Below are 19487 nucleotides of genomic sequence, written 5' to 3'. Positions count from 1 at the left end.
AAAAAAAAATTCAGACAAATGGCTGTCCAGTCTCTTCTTAAAAACCTCCAGTGTTGGAGCACCCACAACTTCTGGAGGCAGATTGTTCCACTGGCTAATTCTTCTAACGGTCAGGAAGTTTCACCTTAATTCCAGGTGGCTTCTCTCCTTGATTCATTTCCAATTTGTTTCCTTGACTTATAACAGTTTGTTTAGTGTCCGTTTGAAGTTACGACGGCACCGGAAAAAGTGGCTTATGACTGTTTTTCACACTGACCACCGTGGCAGCATCCCCGTGGTCCCGTGATTTATATTCGGATGCTCGACAGCTGACTCACATTTATGACGGTTGCCGTGTCCTGGGGACCAGCAAAGTCAGTGGGGAAGGCAGATCCAATTAACAAGTGCGGCGAGGGAGGTTGTAAAATGGGGCAACAATCACTTAGCGAAGTAAATTTTCGGCCCAGCTGTGGCCGTAAGTCGAGGACTGTCTTGTAAAAGTTCAGGTGGAAGATAACCAGGCGAGGCCCTGACAGTTTCCCAGTGCGTGTCTCAGTAAAATTCTTTTTAATTCAACCGCAGTGTTGGAAGCTGCTCCTCTGCAGTGCCGATTCTTTAACAAACTCTTGGATATTTGTGGCGAATGGCAGAAAGAGCTTCCGGCCTTGAAGCCGGCTAAGCGCTACCTTCAGATTTCTATCCACGCAACTCGTAACACTCGACGGAAGATGGAAGATAGACACGTTTCTCTTCCAGAATTTAACCAGCTGTTTGGCCTGGAGGTGAGTTTCTGGAAGCTAGGGAGAACACGCGGACGGACATGGCCCTCCGTGATCACGCTGACGTAGTTTGGATTTGCAGCGTCTGACTTCTTGGGTCTCTGATGCTGTCCGAGCTTGGTGGTTTTCTTGCACACGTTTCGTTGTCCAACTAGCTAACCTCACCAGTACACTGATGGTGGTTTGGTAATGAAATCTCTGCCGGAAAAGCTCAGAGAGCACCAAGGACCTCACAGTCCTTCCTTCCTTCCTTCCTTCCTTCCTTCCTTCCTTCCTTCCTTCCTTCCTTCCTTCCTTCCTTCCTTCCTTCCTTCCTTCCTTCCTTCCTTCTTCCCTCCCTCCCTTTCCACCTCCTTTTTCCACAAACTTCACTCCCTTCTAGCACTGATGATGTTACCTAGTTGGGTCAAGAAAATAACCAAGCTCAGAGAGCACCAAGGACCCCACAGCCCTCCTCCTCCTCCTCTTCCTCCTCCTCCTTCTCCACCTTCTCCTCCTCCTCCTCCTCCACTACCACCACCTCCTTCTCCTCCTTCTTCACCTCCTCCTCCTTCTACTCCTCCTCTTTCCACAAACTTCACTCCCTTCTAGCACTGATGAAGTTACCTAGTTGGGTCATGAAACATCTGCAAGAAAGCAACCAAGCTCAGAGAGCACCAAAGATCCATAGTCTTACTTACTTTACTTTACTTACTTTTATTAAATTTGTATACCGCCCTTCTCCCGAAGGACTCAGTCACCCTCCTTCTCCTCCTCCTCCTCCTTGCAATCCCCACTCTCTTCTAGCACTGAATTAGAGATATTCTCTTCCCTCCCCACTTCTCTCCTCCTTTATCCTTGCCCCAGTTAACCACCTCTGATGGGCTTTGTGGTTGGAAAACATCTGGGTGGGGCCGAGGCGCGCGTTTCATTTCCCTCCAAGAGAAGCTACTTCTTTGAAGCTTTGGCTCAACAAGGCTGCTTTGTCTTTGTCTTCTGTCTTTACTCCTCCTTGCTACCGACAGGACGGCGTGGATCGGGCCTACTTTGCTGTCTACGATGGGCACGGCGGGATCGAGGCTGCCAACTACGCCGCCACCCATTTGCATGTCAACCTGGCACGTCACGAGAAGCTCCTGGACAGCCCAGCAGAAGCCTTGAGAGAGTCGTTCCAGAAGATGGATGAGATGTTTCTCGCAAGAGCCAGGAGGGAGGTGAGTGGCGGGGAAGGGATGAAAGGTTCGTTGGCGAAAGAGGAGGTATAAAAGTTAGGGGACGAGTTTGGAGGAAGGTTGTAAATCGCTTAGTGACCGTTCAGAGTTACAAAAAAAGCCAGCTGGGTGACTTTGGGGCAATCACTAGGAGACTGGGAGTTCTAGTCCTGCCTTAGGTTTGAAAACCAGCTGGGTGACATTGGGTCAGTCACCAGGAGACAGGAGTTCTAGTCCTGCCTTAGGTATGAGAAGCAGCTGGGTGACTTTTGAGCAATCACCAGGAGACTGGGAGTTCTAGTCCCGCCTTAGGTATGAAAACCAGCTGGGTGACTTTTGGGCCAGTCCCTCTCTCTCAGCCCAGCCCACCTCACAGGGATGTTGTTGTGGGGAAAATAGGAGGAGGAAGGTGTGCTGGATATGTTCACCGCTTTGAGATTATTTGTAAAAACAATCAAGGCGGGAATACAAATAAACTGCCTTGTTTAACCCCAAAAATTCTAGTCTCAATTTTCGTAAGTTGAGGACTATTTATAAAGGGTTAGGAAACAGTTGGCCGTTGTTAGCCTCAATCTTGTGTCTGCAGTGGCAAGAAAAAGATCCAAGCTTCAGGAACTGCTGTAAAAGTTTTCGTTTATTAATGGATTTGGAGTGTGCTTTGCGTGTTTTATATACCAGCATAATGGCAGATGCGGTTTTGTGCATGCAGGAAATAACGTTTTTTTGTCACAGTTTCGGTATGAGCGATCACAGATCTGTGATTATTCAGCTGAATCGGAACTCAGGCGAGTAACAAAGAGCTCTTTGTTTTCTTAAAAAAAAAAGCTTGCTTTTTGTACCAGTTCTCGCGTGGTTTGCACAGTTTTAAAACCGGAAGCTTAGGAGGGAAATCGTCCTACATAAAACGGGACTTTTTCTCTTGTGTTGTATTCCAACCTTTGTGGGGGGAGAGGAAATAACTTTTCATGCTTTTTCAAAACATCTCTATAGAAGCTGCGGAGCGGCACGACGGGTGTGTCTTGTTTCCTTGTGGACGACAAACTACATATAGCCTGGCTGGGGGATTCTCAAGTGATGCTGGTCCAGCAAGGCAAAGTTATAACTCTGATGGAACCTCACAAACCCGAGCGAGAGGTAACTTGCCCTGTAGTTCTTCACCATTTATGTTTATTTTCGCTCACCTTGGTCTAAAAACAATGGCTGGCCTATTTTGGAAGATCCTCCGTCGTCCAAAAAGCTGATTTCTTTCCTTGTCGTTGAATTATTTTTTTAATCGAAGAATAACAAGACTTGGAAGGGACCTTGGAGGTCTTCTAGTCCAACCCCCTGCTCAAGCAGGAGAACCTATGCCATCTCAAACAAGTGACTGTCTAGCCTCTTCTTAAAAATCTCCAGCGATGGAGCACCCACAACTTCTGGAGGCAAGCCGTTCTACTGGTTGATTGTCCTCACTGATAGGAAGTTACTCCTTAATTCCAGGTTGCTTCTTGCGGAAGAACAGGGTAGAACAACGGCTTATGACCCTCTTTTACCGGTCTACTATAGAGAGCGTCCTCTCGTACTGTATTGTGGTTTGGTATGCTGGCCTGACAGCCGCGGACAGGAAAGTATTACAGAGGGTGGTGAGCACAGCACAAGACATTGTGGGCTGTCCCCTGACACCACTGGATGACCTCGCCAGGGCTCGTTGCCTTGGAAGAGTGAGGAAGATTCTCAGGGATGACTCACACCCTGGACGGTATCTCTTTACTCTCCTACCATCCGTAGGAGATATAGGAGTAGAGCCAGCCGTACCAACAGGCTGAAGAACAGCTTTTATCCGTGGGCTGTTAGGCTTTTGAATGGGATATAATCTCTGTGAACTTATGCAGAATTGACTTGGGAGGCCAGTGTGTGGTGTAAGTTGGTTCACATGGTGTGGTGGGATGGAGGGCTTGTTGTCACTGTGTGTTGGGGGGAGAGAGCACGGGGGGAGGCTCAGCTAATCTCAATGTACACATGTTGTACTTTGACAATAAAGTGTTATTATTTATTGTTATTATTAGTTTCCATCCATTGTTTCTTGTCCTGCCTTCAGATGCTTTGAAAAATAGGTTGAACCCCTTCTTTTTTGGGGTAGCCCTTCAAATGATTTGTTGAATCAACTGAACACTAGAGCTACAACGTTAAAATGACGGTCCTCAAGAACTTTCTGCCTCTGTGATTAGAGACAATAAAATATGAGGGTCCTTCCTTTTTGTTACAAGATTTCATTGATTTCAAAAGATGAAATGCAAATAAAAAAGGAACAAAGAATAGCAATAAGTACAAACAAGACGGGGGGGGGAATTAACCGCTCTGGGTAAAAAGAAAAAAAGAAAAAATGTGTATGTAATAGATATACAATTGACACTAAACATGTCCACCCTGGCTAAATGTTGTTAAATATAACTGAAACAAGTCTCATAGGTTCCCCTTCTTGCTTGAGGGGTCTACAAAGAGTTGTACGATTTCCCATCTGTACTTAATTAAAATATAATTTTAAATCACAATCTCATCTCAAACATAACATTCCACTCCAGTCAATTCAATTGACTCTTCACTGCGAAAAGAGTGATTAATTGGTAACCCCAAAAGTTAAACCAATCACTCCACTGTTGTATTTGAAATATTTGGGTCAAAATTTGAATCTTAGGGTTTGGCCTTTGCCTACGGAGAGAAGCTGAGGCTTAGTCAAGAAAGTAGAGTTAAAATGAACCGCAATTTGTGTGTAAGCTCAAGAGTTTATTTTTTTAAAGAAGAAGCGAAGTGGATATTTTTTATTTTTTTAAAAAAAAAGGTTTTCAAGGAGATCTTGTTTCCCTGAAGTGTTTGAGGTTTTCAAGAACCTGAGAAAAGTAATTTTCGCTTTTTCCAAATCCCTCTTTGTTGCATTGTTGCACAAGGTGTGTGTTTCCTTGCCTTTACAGGACGAGCGACAACGCATAGAAGAATTAGGAGGTTGCATAACATACATGGACTGTTGGCGTGTTAATGGCACCCTGGCTGTTTCCAGAGCTATCGGTAAGTGTGTTTCCTAAAGCTAGTTGGACAATGTGCACAATTTAACCGCAGCTGAGCCCAAATTTTTCTGTTGTTAAGTGAGTTTTGCCCCATTCTATGATCTTTCTTGCCACGGTGGTTACGTGAATCACTGCAGTTGTTAAGTTAGTCAAATGGTTGTTAAGCGAATGGGCTTTGCTTATCAGAGGGTTGCAAAAGGGGACCCCGGGATGCTGCAGCCGTCACAAATCAGGGTCAGTTGCCACGTGCCCGAATTTTTACCATGTGACGGTGGGGCTGCTGCTAAGCATAAGTATGAAAAACAGTTGCAAGCGATTTTTCTCCCCAGTGTCGTTGTCACTCTGAATGGTTATTGTACAAACGGTTGGCTGAAAATTGTTAGTCCGAATGACACAGCCAGCTGGGAAATCAGTTGCCCCTGTTGTGTCTTTGACCAAGCAGGGTTGATTCCGATGGTCAGCCTCCACAAATAGAAGCTACCCCTCACCAAAATGGTTACTATAATGATGAGACAAACTTGGTGACAACAAAGTGAAGGGTTTGGAGGCAAAAAACAAAGAATGACATGGTTGCCAAAGAAAACAGCCAGACATATTCTAATATTTTCTATTATATAGTCTAGTATAGTACAGTATTCTAGTCTAGTCTGTAATTCAATTCTATCCAGTAATTCTGTTCTGTTCTATTCTCTTTCTATTCTTTTCTATTCTTATTCTATTCTATTCTATTCTATTCTATTCTATTCTATTCTATTCTATTCTATTCTATTCTATTCTATTCTATTCTATTCTATTCTATTCTATTCTATTCTATTCTATTCTATTCTTTTTTTTTTTATTGAAAAGTTTTAAAATACAATTTTCCTTTAAGAAACCCCCCTTCCCACTCCCTCCTCCCCCCCTACCTCCCCCCCTACCCCCCTCCCTCCTTCCCCCCCCTTCCTCCCCCCCTCCCCCCCTCCCCCCCCTACTTCCCAGAGCTAAATACAAGGTATATATATAAAAAAAACAAACCTAAGCAACCATATACTAACAACTATAAATTCTAAAATCCATCACTCTCTAGCTTATGTAGGATAAAACAAACCTTAGCAATATTAAATATATATAAAAAACTAAAAAATAAAAAAAGACACACTCTCTAACTTATATAGGATGAAACAAGCCTTAATAGTATTAAATATATATTAAAGACAAAAAAAAAAACACCTCAACCAAATCAAAAAACTTTAAAGTCAACTCTTCTGTAATCGGCCGTTCCTCTTCCAGTACCATATCTATAGTTATTCCAAACAAACAAAAAAGAAAAAAGGAAAAAGAAAAAAAAATAGATTGCGAACAAAACTTTAACCTCCATTTAAGAAACTTCTGTATATTCCACCAAGCTTTAATCCAAAAAAAAAAAAAAAAACTCATCCTTTCCACAAAACCACCACGTATGAAAATATCTTGCGTCGACACCTAAACCTTTTACCACCTCCCATACTTGACTACTTGACTACATCGTAGCAGTTCCATAGACTTCTGCAAATCCTGCTATTTTCTCTTCTTAGATCGTTTTGCAGCAGCACGCGTCACCCTCTGTTTTATAGACTCATCCGACGAGGTTGTCTCTTGATCTCCTCCAACACCGTTGTCTTCTATCTGACCATCTTCGGCCTCTTGATGCGCTCCTTCTCCAGATCCCTTTTCAGCTTCCAAAAGTGTTAATGGCGTTGCATTTAAAACATTATTGTAGAAATCTCGCGCTTGCATCACAGTAACCAAACGGTACCTTTTACCTTCGTGCGTAGGTATTCTATTCTATTCTATTCTATTCTATTCTATTCTATTCTATTCTATTCTATTCTATTCTATTCTATTCTATTCTGTATTTTTATTCTATTCTGTTCTATTCTATTCTGTATTTCTATTCTATTCTATTCTGTAATTCTATTCTATTCTATTCTATTCTATTCTATTCTATTCTATTCTATTCTGTATTTCTATTCTATTCTATTCTGTATTTCTATTCTATTCTATTCTGTATTTCTATTCTATTCTATTCTATTCTATTCTATTCTATTCTATTCTATTCTATTCTATTCTATTCTATTCTGTATTTCTATTCTATTCTATTCTGTATTTCTATTCTATTCTATTCTATTCTATTCTATTCTATTCTATTCTATTCTATTCTGTATTTCTATTCTATTCTATTCTGTATTTCTATTCTATTCTATTCTGTATTTCTATTCTATTCTATTCTATTCTGTAATTCTATTCTATTCTATTCTATTCTATTCTATTCTATTCTATTCTATTCTATTCTATTCTATTCTATTCTATTCTATTCTATTCTATTCTATTCTATTCTATTCTATTCTATTCTATTCTATTCTATTCTATTCTATATTTCTATTCCATCCCATCCCATCCCATGCTATCCTATCCTATCTCCATTCCATTCACATCTCCTCTTTTTCATATTCACAGAAACAGTGGCATCTCACAAAACTTTGGCTGCCATTGAGAGGCTCACATTAAAGATTGCTCCGTACGGTGCATTGCCATAGTAACTCCAACCTGACAGTGCCCATTAAAGAATAAAGTTCGTGCTGTTCGCTCCCAAAGCATCTGCAGTGATATTTTTAATATTTTCAATAGACGCCCAGAAGCGTGCCTTAATATTCATGGCAAACAGTTCTTCCTGCTCCCTCAGATTATTAGGTGTGCAAATACAGGCATACAACTTAGCAACACAGTTACTCAGTGAACTTTGCCCCATTTTGTGACCTTTCCTGCCACAGGTACGAGTGCCACTGCTGTCCTTCAAGTTAGTAACACAGTCGTTAAGCGAATATGGCTTCCCCCATTGACTTGGCTTCTCGGAAGGTCGCAAAAGGGGATCACGTGACCCCAGAGCACAGCAACTGTCATAAGCATGAGTCAGTTGCCAGGCGTCTGAATTTTGATCGCGTGACCACGGGGGATGCTACAACAGTTGTAAGCGTGAAAAACACTCATGAGCCACTTTTTCCAGTACTGTTGCCACTTCGGACGGTCACTAAACAAATCGAGGACTGTCTGTGTTTATCTCCGGTTTCTCGTTCTTTTTTTTTTTTATAGGGGATCTCTTGCAAAAACCTTACATCTCCGGCTGCGCGGATGGCGCATCCTTTGAGCTGACGGGAACGGAAGATTACGTCCTTCTTGCCTGCGATGGGTTCTTCGATGCCATCCAGCCGGTCGAGGTGGTGGACCACGTCTTGGAGCACCTGACGCGAAACCAAGGAGATGGCCTTCAGACGGCGGAGAAGCTGGTGGCCGCAGCGAAAGAAAGCGGTTCCACCGACAACATCACTGTCCTGGTGCTGTTCCTCCGTGAGCCCAAGGACATTGTCGCCGACTGTCTCAGAGACCCCAAAACCTGCCCTGTGGAGGATGGCAAACAGGGCTCCTCGTTCAGCTTCTTCAGCTCTGGCGCCAACAACTGAGAGGGCGTCGAGTCCAAAAGCAACATCTGCAACGCGGTCAAAGTCTAGATGGTCACCACATTTTTAAGATGAGCTCTTCCACGTTGGAAAAAAACAAAGATGGTGCCTGGAATGAACGTCGGGATTTGACCTTGAAGAGAAAATCCATCCAGCTGTCCCTTAACCCATGGGTGGTATAACGTCAGACTCCGCAGCTGGAGAAAGGGTAGGAGAGAAGCTCCAAGCTTCTCTTGGAGGCATCATCAGGAAGAGAAAAGGGTAGACTTAAGTTTCTGGCTGACTTGGTTTTCCGCGGACGGGGGATGGGGCTTGAACAGAGAAGGTGTCAGTCAGGCTGAAGTGATGTTATAGCTCAAGCTTATCGTAAAAACATAGGGTTCAGATTGGCTGGGGGTTGAAGGCCTTGCTTCTTGAGAAGTTCCAATGTGTGTTCACATCTTATGGTGTAGGGCAGGGGTAGGCCACCTTGGCTCTTTTATGACTCGTGGACTTCAGCTCCCAATATTCCTGAGCCAACCATGCTGAGGGGAAAGGGAAAGTTTCCAAGCTGAGCCATGGTGGCTCAGGAATTCTGGGAGTTGAAGTCCACCAGTCATAAAAGAGCCAAGGCTGCCTACCCCTGGTGTAGGGTTTCCTGCTTGAACTAGAACAGGGGTCTTCAAACGTGGCCCTTTTATGACTTGTGGACTTCAATTCCCAGAATTCCTCATCCAGCATGCCTGGCTGAGGAATTGTGGGAGTTGAAGTCCACAAGTCATAAAAGGGCCACGTTTGAGAAGATCTCCAAGGGCCCAGCTCTCTTTTGTTTTAATTGAGGAGGCGCCATTGGAAATTACTTAAATCGTGTTCGGCTGAAAGGGGGCTGCGTTGGGGTGTGTGGGTCTTTTGGAAATTAACCGTTGAATAAGCTGTGGCTTATTTCCACAGAGAAATTCAGTATTAAGTTCAGGATTGGAGCGTCAACCGTCTAGTTCTGTTGTGCTTTTGTATACCAAAGACAATATTAGCCGAGAACGTCAACTACGAGATTTTACAAAATGAAGTATAAGGAGGTGATAAGAATCTACTGCTCCCCTTCCCTATCCCCAATTATTTAATATATCAAACCTGCTTCAAACTTATATATGGTCATACAGTATCCATAAGCTAAGCTGAGATAACCTAAGTTGCAGTTTAAATTGCCAAACATGGGTTTTTTTTCGTGTATAATTGTCATCTGTGTCAAAAAAGTTTTTGAATTTAACTGTTTTATTATTTCCCTACTGGTCTGTATCTTCAGCTTGTTTTAAAAAAAAAATTCTCCTGGCGGGCTTATTCCAGGGGTCTTCAAACTTGGCCCTTTTATGACTTGTGGACTTCAACTCCCAGAATTCCTGAGCCAGCATGGGGGAACTATGGCCCCTTCATGACTTGTGGACTTCAGCTCCCAGAATTCCTCAGCCAGTGTGCCTGGCTGAGGAATTCTGGGAGTTGAAGTCCACAAGTCATAAAAGGGCCAAATTTGAAGACCCCTGGTTTATTTGAATCAGTTTTTTAGATCTGCATGTTTACTATTATTTTACCACTGGCATTTTGAAACGGGCAGCTATCAGATGTCATTTGCCTGCTGACAAAGGAGTAGGAAACAGGTAGTCCTTGACCTACGACCACAATTTCTGTTGCTAAGCGAGACATTTGTGAAATGGGTTTTGCCCTGTTTTACAAACCTTCCTTGCTGCAGTTGTTAAGTGAATCACTGCAGCCGTTAAGCTAGGAACACGGTCGCTAAATGAATCTGGCTACTCCCATTGACTTTGCTTGCCAGGAGGTCACAAGATGGGATCACGTGATCCCAGAAAATTGCAACTGTCATAAACACGAGTCAGTTGCCAAACCTCTGAATTTGGATCACATTATCTTGGGGATGCTGCCACGGTCATAAGTGTGAAAAATGGTCATAAGTCCCATTTTTCAGTGCCGTTGTAACTTCAAACTGTCACTAAACGAACTGTTGTAAGTCAAGGACTATTTATATTCTGTTTTACCCTTGTAGGAGTTTATTTCAGACGTTTAAAAAGCTGCTCAAACCCTCAAGGCTTTTTTAAAGGTATGTCCAGATCTCTATAATCCAGGAATACTTTCTCTGGTAAACGATGACTGGAAATGACTGGAATTTTTCCAAAACAGAAGAGGCTTTGAATTAAATGAAACAATCTGCTGTTCCTTTTAGCTGGGCGCTGTTACAAGAAAGCACATTTTTTGAGGCTTAAACTAGAAGCGCTGCTGATAGGTTTAAAGTTGAATCTGATGATAAAGAAAAGGGGGGAAAAACTCCTCAGTTATGAAGAGCAACAGGAAAAGTAACTAGGACAGAATCTTTCAAAATCTGTTGCTCTTCTCTGCTTTATAATTTCCTTTTCTTGATTACTATGCCGTGAAGTTGCTGGTAAACTTAGAATTTTTTTCTTCTCTACAGCATCCAGCTAGTTGTGAATACTCCCAACACTGGAAGTTTTTAAGACAAGACTGGATAACCATTTGTCTGAAATGGTATAGGGTTTCCTGCCTGAGCAGGGGGTTGGACTAGAAGACCTCCAAGGTCCCTCCCAGCTCTATTCTATTCTATTCTATTCTATTCTATTCTATTCTATTCTATTCTATTCTATTCTATTCTATTCTATTCTATTCTATTCTATTCTATTCTATTCTGGTTCTGGTTCTGGTTCTGGTTCTGGTTCTGGTTCTATTCTGTTCTGTTCTGTTCTGTTCTATTCTGTTCTATTCTGTTCTGTTCTGTTCTGGTTCTACTCTACTCTATTCTATTCTATTCTATTCTATTCTATTCTATTCTATTCTATTCTAGTTCTATTCTAGTTCTATTCTGGTTCTATTCTGGTTCTATTCTATTCTATTCTATTCTATTCTATTCTATTCTATTCTATTCTATTCTATTCTGGTTCTATTCTGGTTCTATTCTGGTTCTATTCTATTCTATTCTATTCTATTCTATTCTATTCTATTCTATTCTATTCTATTCTATTCTATTCTATTCTATTCTAGTTCTATTCTGATTCTATTCTGATTCTATTCTATTCTATTCTATTCTATTCTATTCTATTCTATTCTATTCTATTCTATTCTATTCTATTCTATTCTATTCTATTCTATTCTATTCTCTAGTGTCAGGGCTAAACCTCAACTCATCTCTTAATCCATGTAAGTTGCAATTCCAGTTTCATTTGCTAATGGAGGTAATTCTCAACTTACGACCACAGTGCGGGCCAAAATTCCTGTTGCTAAGCGAGACATTTGTTAACTGAGTTTTGCCCCCTTTTATTACCTTTCTTGATACAGTTGTTAAGTGAATCTCTGCAGTTGTTAAATTAGGAACACTGTTGTTAAGTGAATCCGGATTCCCCATCAACTTGGCTTGTCAAAAGGTCGCCAAGGGGGATCACGGGAGCCCGGGACATTGCGACCGTCATAAATAAGAGTCAGTTGCCAAGCTGATGCTGCAGTGGTCCTAAGTGAGAAAAACGGTCTTAAGTCATTTTTTCCCCCAATACCCTTTGTTATTTTGAACAGTCACTAAGCGAGCCATTTTAAATCGAGGGGTACCTTTGGAGCAAATTACGTAGCAGTGGTGGGAAATTGTAAGCCAGCCGCCGTGTTTGATTCTGTCTTGTTTCATGGAGAGTTATGCCTCTGTGAGAAATTGTGCGTTGTGCGGATCAGGACACCGTCTGGAAAAGTTGGTCTGTATGGGAAGTCAAAATATTTACTTCAGCGTGAAGTCTTTTGGTTGTGCTTGATCAGCAACTAGCTTAAGAAGAGCCCTGAATTTTCCTAGAGTGATTTGGGGAACCTGCCATGATTATATCAAAGGTAGTCAGAAGCTGAGGTGGTGACACACTAAAAGCTTTTTCAAGGAGGAGAAAAATGAATTACAGTATTCACAATATCTTAAAATACGTCCCAGGCTGGATATGCCTTAATAAAAGTAGAGAATAAGTCAATACTTAAAGACGTATCTTTCACTAGTTTGCAAGTGACCCGGGAAGCTCAGTCCAGGTTAAAGACTGATAAGCCAGGTTTAGACAGTGCATTTTCTTCATGACGTAGTCCTGCAGTCTTCCTAACTGCTTTTTTTTTCTTTCAAGGAGCATGTCTCGTTCATCTGTGTTTGATTTTTAAACCCCCGTCCTTCTCGCTGCATCCGAAGTTGGTCCAAACTGTGGTTTGTTCACAAGCTAGGATCATAGAGCAAGAGAGTGGAATGGAGAGTCCACTCAATCAGTATTTCTCAACCTTGGTCACTTTAGTTTGCGTGGACGTCAGCCCCCAGCATTAGTGCAGCGGACAAAGGTCATCGTCTCTCATTCCTCCAATCTGGCTGAGATTCGGGGGTTGTAACGTGGGCAGAGTTGGTTTGTCAGTGTCTGTTAGTGAAACAAAACTTTCTTAAGTGAAAGGCAGACCCAACCTGGAAGCTTGGAAGGAGAAGCTTCCTAGCAGAACAACTAACCAATGTTACAGCTTGCCTCCTGGTATTTTGGGTGTTCCATGGCTGGAGGTTTTCAAGCAAAGACTGTCCAGGATGATATAAGATCTCCTGCCACGGGCCGAGGGTTGGACTAGAAGACCTCCAAGGTCCCTCCCAGCCCTGGGATCCTACGATTCTCAAGAAATGCCCCGATTGAAATCTGCACTTCAGAGCAGGATGCTCTGCTCTGTAGGGCTGGGATTATTATTATTATTATTATTATTATTATTATTTTTAAAAACAAAAATTCAGAATGATCCTTCCAGGCCCACCGAAACCGAATGACAAGCTATACAATCTGTGTGTCTGAACCCCTTTCCTTTTAGACTTAGAGATTCTCTCCTTGCCGTTTCCCTGTGGTGGAGGGGGAAAAAAATTAGCTGTGCCTGTTCTTTCTTGCACCTACAAGAAGCTACAGAACGGAGCAGAAACCTCGTAAAGGAGGAGAAAAGGTTGCAGTGATGTTTCCCTGCTCGCTCATCAGCTTGACATACAGCATTTTGCAAGGAAGGCAGGGCAGGGTGCAAGCGCCATTTTTAGAAACAAATGGGAGGGGTGCTGGTGGCAATTTTAAGCAAATCCACCCTCCGACAGCAGTAAGGGAGGGCGAGGGAGGAGTCAGAAAGCGTTTAGGAATTTTGATTGCCTGGAGGGAGGAAGAAAGGAAGGAAAAACTGCTTGCTTCTTTTTAAAAAGATGCAAAGTTCTGGATGATGCCTAGCAGACACACACACACACACACACACACACACACACACACACACGAGAATGAATGAATGAACCTTTATTGTCAAAGTGCAACCATGCGTACATTGAGATTGGCTGAGCCTCCCTTCGTGCCCCCACCCCCAACTTACAGTGACACAAACCCTCCATCTTACTACACACACACACACACACACACACACACACACAGAGAGTCCTGATCTCTCTCTTTCTACTAATACTTCAAGATCACGTGAAGTATTAGTAGCGCTTGATAAAGCCTTAGTAAGACTACGCGGAGAATACTGCAACCAGTTTGGATCACCGTATTATGGAAAAGACGTTGAGACTCTGGAAAGAGTGCAGAGAAGAGCAACAAAGATGAGCAGGGGGTTGGAGGCTAAATCATGAAGAATGGTGGCAGGAACCGGGTATGTTTAGTCTAGTGAAAAGAAGGACTAGGGGTGACAACGATAGCAGTGTTGCAATATTTGAGGGGCTGCCGCAAAGAAGAGAGGGTTAACTTGAAGTTTGGACAAGAAACAACGGGTGGAAACTAATCAAGGAGAGAAGCAACCTGGAACTAAAGAGAAATTTTCTAACAGGGAGAACAATTAATCAGTGGAGCTCCTTGCCTCCAGAAGTTGTGGGTGCTCCATCACTGGAGCTTTTAAAGAAGAGATTGGACAACCCTTTGTCTGAAATGGTCCAGGGTCTCCTGCTTGAGCAGAGGGTTGGACTAGAAGACCTCCAAGGTCCCTTGCAACTCTGTTATTCTCTAAAGAGTAAAAGAAAGGATCCGGATTTAATTTTGGGTGGGGTGATTAGTTGCTTGATTTTTCCCCCCGGTATCGTTTCTCCTCCTTGGCAGGTAACCGTCTGCCTTGTACACCTGCTGCTGTAGTGAAAACTTCTCCAGGTTCTGGGACTTGACAGACCTTGACAGAATGAATGGCTTGATTGTTTGAGCAGAACTGGCAGCTCGGATGCTTAATTGCAGCATCAGGTTTAATAATTGACACTTGATAGATCTCAAAATTAGGACAGCCTGTTCTGTCTTCTCCTTTTTTTTAATGTGCTGCCAGAGCGATTTATTATAAACAATTGGCAGAAGAGCCTCGGTAGGAACGGACTTTGGGCTTGAATTAGTCTTCTGAAGCTCGTGCTTTCAATTCACCAGAACAATATTGGGGTTTCGTCCGACAAGCCCGGTGAGATGACGATCTATGTCCAGAGTTGGAGGAGAGAAAAGAGAAAGGAGGTTTTGAGAACTGCACTCTTGTTGCATCCCACCGATCCTGTTACAGAGTGATAATGTGAAAATGTGTATTAAACTTCCTGCTTTGGAAAAGCAGAAGTATATAAGTTTAAGTTTATTGAATTTATATACCGCCCTTTTCCCGTAGGACTCAGGGCGGTTTACAAAGTATTTAAAAACATCAATACAAGACAAGAGTTAAAACAGTTATAATTAAATTTGATCCCTGAGGGGGGAAAAATAATAATAATAATAATAATAATAAAAAAATCTCTCAGCCTGGGCCGGAAAGCTCAAAGAGCCAGGTCTTCAGGTCCCGGCGGAATGACCAAAGGTCATAAGCTAGCACGGCGGGGCTGGGCACCCATCTTGCCACAAAACCCATAATTCTGCCTTTTAGAAACTGCCCTGTGGGCAGGAGAAGAAGCAACAGATGGAAACTAATCCAGGAGAGAAGCAACCTGGAACTAAGGAGGAATTTCATGACAGAACAATTAAATCAGTGGAACGGCTTGCCTCCAGAAGCTGTGGGTGCTCCAACACTGGAGGTTTTTAAGAAGAGATTGGACAGTCATATGTCTGAAATTGTATAAGGTCTCCTGTTTGAGCAGGGGGCTGGACTAGAAGACCTCCAAGGTCCCTTCCAATTCTGTTATTTTGTTATTTAATTAATGATAGGCTGGGCATTGAAGGGAAGCAATATGTCGTAACGCATTAAACAAAGGCTGTTTTGCCATATGCCTTTTTTTCAAATGCATGTCTTTTCAACGCCAAGGGCTAGAAACTTGCTTTTTTTAAAAAAACAAAGAATAACAGACCAGATTCTCAGGGGATACATGAATCGATCATTTCACACTGTGTTTCCATAACTGCAAGAGGACAAAGGCAAGCGAGACGGATCTGTCTCACCAGAAAAATCAAGCTCAACGTGGGGAGTACAGGTAGTTCTCGACGTACGAAATTTCGAGCCCAAAATTTCTCTCGATAAAGTGAGACATTTGTTAAGTGAGCTTTGCCCCATTTTATGGCCTTTTTTGCCACGGTCGTTAAGGAAATCACGGCAGTTGATAAAAGTGAAGTCACACCCATAGATTTTGCTCAACAGAAGATTGCAAAATTTGGATCACGTGATCCTGGGTCGCCCGCAATCGTCATAAATTTGAACCAGTTGCCAAGCGTCTGAATTTTGAATCACATGACCCTGGGGATGCTGCAGTGGTCATAAGTGTGCAAAAGTCATATGAGTTGCTTTTTTTGGTGCCGTCGTAACTCAGAACTTCTAAATCAAAGATTACCTGTACGATGGTGCCTAGATCCTTTGTTGACCATCAATATGTTTTTTTGCCTTTGAGCCAAACCAGAGACCAGCCAGTAACTGTTATTAATCACATCTTTGCATCAAGCCATTTATATCCAGCATTTGGCATATATTACATAACTCCAGAAGTACAGGCAGTCATGTTCTATTTCTGTAAACACGTCTACTGATTTTTTATTTAAAAAAAACTTGTCAGTATTAACCACTTGGAGTATTTAAAAAAAAAGGAAAAAAAACCTATAGCTTTATCATGGCCACGAATTAAAGCCCTCTCTGTCTCTTCCGTTGTTCTATTTGATCTTGAAAGGAATAACACCAGTTGCGATGCTTTTGGCTAAGGCACGTTTTAACCTTGAAAACCAATTGTTTTATTTATTTTAGAGACGGTCCTCATATCAACAAACTGGATTAGAGTGAGATTTTTAGAGACGGTGAGGTCTGGAATTTTGGCCAGCTAATTTGAGGCGTTTTCATTTTGCAGGAGAAAAGATTTGTGCATTAACTGTAGCTTGGATTTGAATAATATGCTTTATATAGCTGTTATCATACTGTATGTGTGTACGGCCCTTTCCTTTCCTTTCCTTTCCTTTCCTTTCCTTTCCTTTCCTTTCCTTTCCTTTCCTTTCCTTCTTTCCTTTCCTTTCCTTTCCTTTCCTTTCCTTTCCTTTCCTTTCCTTTCCTTTCCTTTCCTTTCCTTTCCTTTCCTTTCCTTTCCTTTCCTTTCCTTTCCTTTCCCCCTCCCTCCCTCCCTATCTATCTTTTTTCCTCTCTCTTTCTTCCTCTCTCTCTCTCTTTTTCTAGTGTGGCTAATATATACATCCTGCAATATTTATCCTGAAATTGAGTGAATTTGCTCGAAAAGGTGTGGGTTCATATTTTCTTCTCAGTATTTACAGAGGGCCTCACATCCCTTTTTGTGTAAGTTGCAGGGGGAGACCCCCTGCTTGTTGCTAAGTATTAATAAAGTACCACAAATTTCATTTGAAGCTTTCTTTACTTTGTTGATGGAGAGGCTGCAAAATCTGAAGAGTCTTTTTTCCCCCCCAAGGCCGCTGCAAGGTTTAAAATTCAGGGCTAAGCCCTGCATGCTCATGTGTGTTTGTGTGTGTTTTTCTCTGTGTTGAGTTTCCTTCTCCTCCGGTTGTCACTTCAGCAAGCCTGCCTTCTCGACAAATTGTCAAAACACTTCACCCGGACAAAAGAAACAACAGCAGAATGACAATGTGTTTTAATACCCTGGGCTTGTTTGCCTGCAGCTGGATTCCTTGGGCATCTAGATTCAGCTCCATTGTCTTACAGTGCCACAATCACACACACACACACACACACACACACACACACACACACACACACACACCTTTTCCAGAAAGGCTGTTCTCTGGCTGTTTCCAACACAATTTACGTGTGAGTAACTGCTCTTCACTCGGAAGGACCAGTGGTAATTTATTCTTCCATTACCTGAAGCTGCTATGTTGCAAATAGCTCATATTGAAATTGTGTGTATGTGTGAGAGAGAGAGGAGAGAGGAGAGAGAGAGAGGGAGAAAGCGATGGAGAGAGAAAGAAGACAGGAAGAGACAAAGAGACAAGACAGAGATGAAGAGGGGAGAGAGGAAGAGATGGAGAGAAAAGATAGGAAGAGATGGAAGAGAGAGAGATGGAGAGAAGACAGGAAGAGAGGAAGGGAGAGAGGAAGAGATGGAGAGAAAAGAGGAAAAGATGAAGGGAGAGAGGAAGAGATGGAGAAAGGAAGAGGGAGAGATGGAGAGAGACAAGACAGGAAGAGAGGAAGAAGGGAGAGAGGAAGAGACGGAGAGAGACAAGACAGGAAGAGAGGAAGAGATGGAGAAAGACAAGAGATGAAGAGACCCAGTGCGACATCAATTTTAACCACCATGGCTGGAAAGAGGGGCATTTTTCAGTTAAGTTGAAAAGATGTTGCTTTGAAGTTTCTTCCAGACTTGCAGATAAGCTGTAAAATACCAAGGGAAATCAGGCATTGAAAGCTTTTTGTTAAATTTGGACAGTGGGTTTTGTAAAAGAATTTGGTTATTTTCTTGCAGACATTTCACCACCCAAGTAGGTAACATCATCAGTACTAACAGGGAATGGGGGTTTTTGCTCTCCGCTAATATATATATATATATTTATTTATATTTTATTCGATTTCTATACCGCCCTTCTCCCAAGGGACTCAGGGCGGTTCACAGGGCATATATAAATAACGATACAAAAGTTAAAAGGAAATTAAACCAATGCCCAATTAAAATACAACAATAATAAAATACTAAAAAACCAATTAAAAACCCATATTCCCCCCATCAGGCCAGACCAGCCAATTCAAACAAGTGGGTCTTTAGCCCGCGACGGAAGGATCGGAGGTCTGATGCCATCCGGAGCTCAACCGGCAGTTGGTTCCATAATGCCGGAGCACCCACAGAGAAGGCCCTCCCCCTGGGGGCCACCAGTCGACATTCCCTGACCGGAGGCACCCTGAGGAGGCCCTCTCTGTGGGCACGCACAGGGCGGAGGGGAGTTGATGCCGGCAGCAGGTGGTCCTCGAGGTAACCCAGACCCATGCCATGTAAGGACTTAAAGATCATAACCAGGACCTTGAACCTCACCCGGAGGTTCCTATTCCTATTCTGAGCATCTTTTAGAACAGGGCTAGTTTTTAGGATTCAGATTTAAGCCAAGAAAAGATGGGGAAAATCTTTTTAAAAAACAAAACCCAGAAATCTTAACTTGCCATTCGGGTCAGAACATAATCCAAGGGCGGGACCATTTTAACCGCATCCCGCATTTAACTATGGCCCATGCATCAGACTCCATTCACACCTAACAGGGTTTACACGTGCTTTAATAAAACACACAAAGTCATCGGCCATCTGTTCTTCCCCCCTCCTGGTGAAAAACCGATTATGTAAAGAAGGAGAGGAAAAATATTTTTATTGCAAGCAATATTGTCATCTGTGATTTCGCTGGTGTTCCTGAGCAATTTTCTTTTTCTTTTTTTTTATTTTTTCACACGGAGATCATGGAGAAGAAACGGTTTCACCGTGTTCTTCCATGTGGCGCGTGAAGCTGTCATAAAGAAAACAGGTGTTTGGCCCGTTGCGGGCGTTTAAATCCATCTAGATTTTAAATACTGGAGGGTATAGCTCACTTTGGATGGCCGTGTAATGAAAGAGTCAGGGAGCAGTAGGTCTCTTGCCAAGGA

General features: G+C 42.5%; 1 protein-coding gene across 1 annotated transcript in view; it reads left to right on the top strand.

The window, feature by feature from the left end:
* The window catches only part of PPM1F (protein phosphatase, Mg2+/Mn2+ dependent 1F), a 16613-nt gene extending 6730 nt beyond the window's left edge, over window positions 1–9883 (top strand). Inside the window, exons 3-7 of the mRNA XM_081338636.1 lie at window positions 562–761; window positions 1763–1951; window positions 2939–3082; window positions 4897–4990; window positions 8098–9883. Of these exons, the coding sequence (XP_081194762.1) occupies window positions 562–761; window positions 1763–1951; window positions 2939–3082; window positions 4897–4990; window positions 8098–8465 (995 nt within the window). The 3' untranslated portion in view covers window positions 8466–9883. The remainder of the gene's footprint in view (window positions 1–561; window positions 762–1762; window positions 1952–2938; window positions 3083–4896; window positions 4991–8097) is intronic.
* Window positions 9884–19487: the final 9604 nt, after the last annotated feature.

Source organism: Vipera berus (assembly GCF_964194415.1).
Source record: "Vipera berus genome assembly, chromosome: 14".
In the NCBI taxonomy this organism is placed as follows: Eukaryota; Metazoa; Chordata; class Lepidosauria; order Squamata; family Viperidae; genus Vipera; species Vipera berus.
Note: the sequence above shows the minus strand (reverse complement) of the source record. Positions and strands in the feature narration are given on the sequence as shown.